Below are 6,174 nucleotides of genomic sequence, written 5' to 3'. Positions count from 1 at the left end.
CATTCAAGCACACATTCAGCAAGTGGTTAGTAAATATTTGCTGTGTGTTTGGCACTGTGCCAGGCCCTGTCCTTAGCTCCCAAGAGTATAAAGTGTGTTTAGGAATTCAAGATATAAGATTATGTCCCCACCCTTTTATTTTGTCTCATTCACCAAGCTCCTACAACATCTAGCACTACTTTCTGGCACATAGTAGGTGTTCTACCCATACATGCATTAGTGAATGAAATGGTAACTAATAAGAATGCCTCTCATTTACTGAGCTCTTCCACGTTTACATGTACTGTCTCCATTTTCAAGATAAGTTGTCATTTTCCTGTTTTAATGTTAAAGAAGTGAGGCACAGAGAGGTTATTTAAATTGCCTGAGTTCACATAGCCAGTCTGAACTCTTAGCCACAATTCCATGTGCCATCTCAGCAGTGTAAGGCAGGACATGCTCAGGGCCAAGGTGTAGCATATACAGGGGCTGCCTCGGACTTTCAGAAGGCTGAGCAGTCAAGATGGGTTGAGAAGGGAGGGAAGGCTTCATGAAGTCTGGACAGAGGGGAGACGCTGGACGGAGCATGAGGTTAAGGGACAGCATCCATACAAGACCTCCAAAAGTGCTTCCTGGGTGGAGAGGGGAGGCTGTCAACAAGGACATGGTCCTTCAGCAAATGTGAGGTCTCCCATCTGCCAAGCCCTGGGCCGTGCACTCAGGAGGGTATGAACATGAAGAAGAGCCTGCCTTGAGGATCCACAGGCAATTGTCAGACAAGGCAAAATATGTACATAACTGAACTCTAGGGGAGGAAGTGTTGAGAGCTGGAAGTGGAGTGGGAGGGGAGCAGTTTCCCAGAGGAACAGTTGTTTCCAATTGGAAAGACCAGAGCAGGCTCCTGGACAAGGTGGCATCTGAACTGAGCCGTGAGGGGTTGGTAGGACTGCAACCTGTCATGGATGAAAGGCACTCAGGTGACAGCACCAAAGACAAAGACCTGGCATGCATGTGGCAGGTGGCCCCTCTGTGACCCCAGGGTAAGAGGGTGGTGTGGGAGGGGAGGCTGATGGGGCAGGACAAGCGCTTCTGGAGAGTTCCGTGTGCTGCACTAAACAGCTCAGCTTTCTCCCCCGCAGGGCAGGGAGGTTTGTAGCCAGGGAGGAACAGGTGTTGCCCAAGGAGAAGCTACATAAAAATATTTGTCTTATAGGTTGTAAGTTCCTAGAGGGCATGGCTCCCAGTTGGGAGCAAGATTTAGAACAGTAATGCTGAGGCCTCTAGAAACATGTTCACCCTGATGATGTCTTGCTCAGATTGCAAGAGGGAAGTGTAATCAGAATCACCCTTAACCAGGAACCAGAATGTCTGGGCCCAGTTCCTCCTATGTCACCAACCAGGTGCCTCTCTGGGCATAGTTTCCTCATCTGCAATATGAAAGGGTGGAGCACCTCTAACGGCCCTCCTAACCCCAATTCATTCCCTATGAATCTAAGAACCCCGTGCCCACACCTCAGCCTCCAAGGAGTACTTATCACAGAGCCAGGCAGGCATGGGAAGGTTCAGCCACGCTTGCTGGGCAGCACACATGGGGAAGTCAGGGCCAGCAGCCACTGATTGACCCAACCGTAGCAGGAGTAGGGGAGAGTGAGGGCTGCCAGAGGAGAGGCAGCCTGCTGGCTTGTTCAAGTAGGGCAAGGGATTGGGGTGGAGGGGAAGTGAGCTACCCAAACAGCTTCCTCCCAAACCAGCTCCAGGCCCAGGGTTGGGCATTTCACAAAAAGGCCCAAGAAGCTTTGTGAACATTTCCTGTCCCGCCCAAGCCCCTTTCCTGGCACTGACAGCCCAACTCAGGGTTACCACACTGCTCACCTGTGAAGCAATCTTCCCGCGAGAGCTGACTATCCGGCCAGGGGCTGCCTATAAATGTTGGACACACAGGGTGCTGTCAAACCCCGTTGTGTGGCTCCTTGGCAGGTAAGTGAGCCATCAGCTTCCACAGGCAGGAGCCTGCTTGCCAACTCTTTCTTTACTTCCCCCCCACCCACCCACCCATCTTCTTTCCAAGGCCTCTTCCTGGAAGCCCTCCTCGATTAATCAAAATTTCCTCACATTTTCTTGGCTCATATTCTGCTGGAGCCTCTTGTCCTCAACTGCACTGCTTTTTGGCATTTTCCAGATATTCTAAAACCATCCCTTCCATGTGTGGGGCAGCATCTTCTCTCAAATCACCTGGAGCCATTCTTTCTTTTACTTCTGTGTTTCCCCTTCTGTTCCTATGGGCAGCCTGTGGGAGGTGTCAGGGAAGCTCAGCAGCCTTTTCTTCTAAGCACCTGAACCCCTGCATCTCCACTTTACAGACAAGAGTGCAGGAAGATGGCGGACCAGCTGTCACAGATGGAATGCAGCATTGAGACCATCATCAACATCTTCCACCAGTACTCTGTGCGGCTGGGGCACCCGGACAAACTCAACCAGAAAGAAATGAAACAGCTGGTGAAAAAAGAGCTGCCGAACTTCCTCAAGGTAGGCTGTGCTCCTCGTGGGTCTGACGCAGCCTGGAGACAGTCTGGGCCAAGGATGGAGGATGGGGTGCAGTCTGCAATGGTCAAGGAGGAAAGTCTAGCTCCTTCAGCCCAGCCTCCCTGTCACCAGAGTTACTCCAAGTTAGACAGCAGACAGAGTCGAGCAAGACTGACTTACAGATGTGTGCTGTGTGCAGGGCCCTGTCCTGGGCAGAGTCACATAGTGGTGAACACACAGCAAAGATGTTGGCCAGTAAAGAGCACAGGAAAATCCAATGCCAGTAAGTCCCCCAAAGAAAATAAGAGAGCATGCTATGGGTGGCGTGGGCTGGGTGGGAAAAGCTGACTATTTGGGTGGACAGGAAGAGCCCCTCCAAGGAGGTGATTTGAGCTGACACCTGAACTGAGGAGGGAAGCAACTGAGGACGACCCTTGGCAGGGGCTGGGCAGACACCAAACCTCAGCTGTTGTCAGAATGCAAGGGCTGAGGGGCCTTTCTAACCTAAGAGTCCGTGGAAACACAGACACTACATGTAGGAAGCACCCAGTGAGCAGTGGCAGGCACAAAGCACTCAGTAACATGTTCATTTATTCCCTGATCTGAAAATAACAGGCAATTCTAGGAAAAAAAGGATTAGTTCCACTTGATCTTTCAGTTTCTTTATAAGATCAGGGACTTGGGGTACAGAGACCTGGACCAAGAAGGGTGAAAAGCCTGAGTCCCAGCCTCAGTTCTATTCCTAGAGCCAGTGGCAGCCTTCCCTGAAGCCTCGCCCCACTTCAGTAGTCAGTAGTGGGGATGCTGACACTGGGTCAAGGTGCATAAGACACTGGGAAGAAGGGTGCCAGGTCAGGATAAACAAGAAACAATATAGCCAAGAGTTCATGGGGTGAGGGTCTCCTCAGTGTGATTCCTATGCCTGCCCCACCACCCACCTCCTTCGTACTCTGCCAGAAGCAGAGTGGTAGTCCAGGAGGAGAAGCTGGGACCCAGCCAAGCAGCTGCTCCAGAGTGAGTGCTCTGGCCAGGCATGGGAGAAGGGCAGAAAGAGGGCTGTGTGGGAGCACTGCAGGAGTGGGAAGGGCCTGGGAACAGAGCTGGGCACCCGCAGGGTCCCAGGAGGGGACTTGGCTAAGCTACCCCAGCCAGTGGGTGGGACCAACTGAAGCTCTCTTCTGCCCTGCCTGGACCCTCCCTTGCCCTGGCTACTTCATCGCACCCTGTGGGGTCAATGGAGAGCCAACACTGCCCTCTGTCCCCACCTTGCTTTCCTCAGGGGTTTCCCTACTATGCAGGTTAAAATGCAGATGCATGTCCCAAATGAGTGACCTAGAGAGGGAAGGGAGGGGAAAGGGGAGGGAGCAGGATGGACAGGTGGAGGGACAGGGCTCATTTCCACTCTGCGGCTCCCAACCCTACTCAATCTGCAAAAACCAGCTGTCCTTTTCTAAGTCAGTTTCCTCAAGTCTTCCTCAAAGAAGAGACCAAGTCCACCTGCTAGACTTGTTATAAAGACCAATGAGGTGACATTTCTGTACGTACTAATTGTGTGACCTCAAGCAAGTCACTTGACCTCAGTTCTTCTGTAAAATGGAGAGAATTGTAGTGCCCAGGTTGTATGCAGACTAAATCAGAACGTGTCCAAAGCGTGCTCAGCATCTGCTACCCTGTGGGCATCAGTCCATGGTCATTTTCAATTTTATAACTGAGGCCCAGGGGCCAGGCTTCCCTGTAGCTTTGCCTAGGGTCATTTGCTGAGCTCCCTGTCCCTAACGCTGGCCACACCCAGCCCTGACTGCCATGTCTCCCCCACCCACAGAAGCAGAAGAAAAATGACAATGCCATAAACAAGATCATGGAGGACCTGGACACAAATGGAGACAAGGAGCTGAACTTCGAGGAGTTCTCCATCCTGGTGGGCAGGCTGACGGTAGCCTCCCATGAGGAAATGCATAAGAATGCCCCTGAAGGAGAAGGCCACAGCCATGGGCCAGGCTTTGGGGAAGGTGGCCAGAGCCACTGCCATAGCCACGGTGGCCACGGCCATAGCCATGGTGGCCATGGCCACAGCCACTAATCAGGAGACCAGGACACCCTTCCCCCACCCAACCAGGGTCACAGGGTGGCCATGCCAAACTGCCTTAGCTGGGGGACTGGGAACAGGGAGCAAAATAAAGTCTTCCTCCAAGCCAGCGCTCTGCGTGCTTCTTCCAACTCCCCCTTCCCAACCTATCCTTCTGGGGGCCTGGGTGTTACAGCCTATCTTTCTGGGGCCCTGCCCCTTAACTGGGGCTCAACCCCTTCATTTGGTAATAACAGAGTGAGAAATCATGATAATGTGGGTCTGTTCTGAGCCCCTTGGGCTCACTGCCCTATTTCCTCACCTCTAACCTCAGGCCCCATGACTCAGTCCCAGTCACCCCACTCCAGCTCAAGACTTCCCTGTACTGCCTGTCAAATTGGCCCTTGTCTCCATAGAAAACAAAAGGGGGTATCCCTTCCCCTCAACATGCCAGCCACCCCCTACCCAGCCCTGTCTGCCTCCTTCCCCCAGTACTGTCCAACATCTTCCACAACCATCTGTCTCCTAAGAGAAACTTATTTCTCTGGAAGTTGTCCAGAGGTGTACCTAGGAGCCATATCTGGGGAGGAATACTGTATTGGGTGTATTTACCCACAAATTAGGTTTTGAATCAATCCATGGGAGCAAATCAGTGTCTCTTCATAGACCTAGCATCCTCATCATGGATGGACACTGAGGCAGGTGCAGGCATGGATGAGAGTAGGGGAGTCTGGCCCCGTGCCCACCCAGTCCCAAAAGGATGGAGAGAGGGAACTCCTGCCTGCTTATTGGAAGAATGAGTTCCAATCATGGCGCTGCAGCTATAAGGCTTAACCACCACCATGAGGAAGCTGGACTCTGGGTCCAGGGAGCCAATTGGGCCTGAGGATTTTGATTCTAAGCCTTAAGGCTCCCTTTGGTGACTGAGGCTCCTGCAGTCCCTGGTTAGTGGCTGAGAGTCCAGCCCAGCAGGGCATTTGTTTCCAGACACAAACACAGCAACCGGGCTTGGCTCGCAGCTTCCCCACGAAGCAGCCTCCATGCCCAACCTCTCATTTCAGAGACTTCCAGATGACTCCTCTGACACCTGTGGCCTGAGTGCTTCACCATGAAGTCCCTTTCCCAGGTTACCACCAGGCTGGGGTTGGCCTTCTGAAAACCAGAGCCCATATCAGGGTGTGTGCCCTGCCCTGTCCTTCCAGCAGAGAGAACGCTCCAAGAGATCTAGGATTTGGAGAGCTGGAAAGAGATTGGCAGTCATCTATCTCCAAAAATGAAAGGAGTGAGACAGAGAGTGGAGAAGAGACCAACCGAAGGCCATAAAGTGGTGGAGCTGGTCAAAATAGTGCAGAAGGGAAAAGGCCTTGAACCCCATCTTTTCCTTGGGCTAGATGTCCCAGCTTCTTCCACACTGCTGAGCATGGGGACACTTGCAGTTTAGGTTCCATCTTCCCACACTGCGTGGCTGTGGCCAGTTCCCAGGCTGTCTGCAGTGGACTGTGCATGTTTCTGCCTTAAGGGCCCAGGGGCCTCTGCTATGGGCACAGGGATTTAATGGCTCCCACTTGAGGGAGTTTCCAGGGATTGCTCCAGGCTGTGAGCTTGGG

The 6,174-nt window shown here is 52.6% G+C and overlaps 1 protein-coding gene across 1 annotated transcript; it reads left to right on the top strand.

The window, feature by feature from the left end:
* Positions 1 to 1,849: 1,849 nt before the first annotated feature.
* S100A9 (S100 calcium binding protein A9) lies at positions 1,850 to 5,877 on the top strand. Its single transcript, XM_049635033.1, has 3 exons — positions 1,850 to 1,956; positions 2,340 to 2,505; positions 4,325 to 5,877. The coding sequence occupies exons 2-3, from the start codon at positions 2,356 to 2,358 to the stop codon at positions 4,580 to 4,582; spliced, it is 408 nt and encodes a 135-aa protein (XP_049490990.1). The 5' UTR covers positions 1,850 to 1,956; positions 2,340 to 2,355; the 3' UTR covers positions 4,583 to 5,877.
* Positions 5,878 to 6,174: the final 297 nt, after the last annotated feature.

Source organism: Panthera uncia, chromosome F1 (genome assembly GCF_023721935.1).
Source record: "Panthera uncia isolate 11264 chromosome F1, Puncia_PCG_1.0, whole genome shotgun sequence".
Classification (NCBI taxonomy): domain Eukaryota; kingdom Metazoa; phylum Chordata; class Mammalia; order Carnivora; family Felidae; genus Panthera; species Panthera uncia.
Note: the sequence above shows the minus strand (reverse complement) of the source record. Positions and strands in the feature narration are given on the sequence as shown.

Excerpts from the sequence above, each read along its gene's own strand:
- S100A9 (XM_049635033.1), top strand. The coding sequence starts at position 2,356 with ATGGCGGACCAGCTGTCACAGATGGAATGCAGCATTGAGACCATCATC. Across the intron at positions 2,506-4,324 it reads AGCTGCCGAACTTCCTCAAG|AAGCAGAAGAAAAATGACAA; the intron begins GTAGGCTGTGCT and ends CCCCACCCACAG.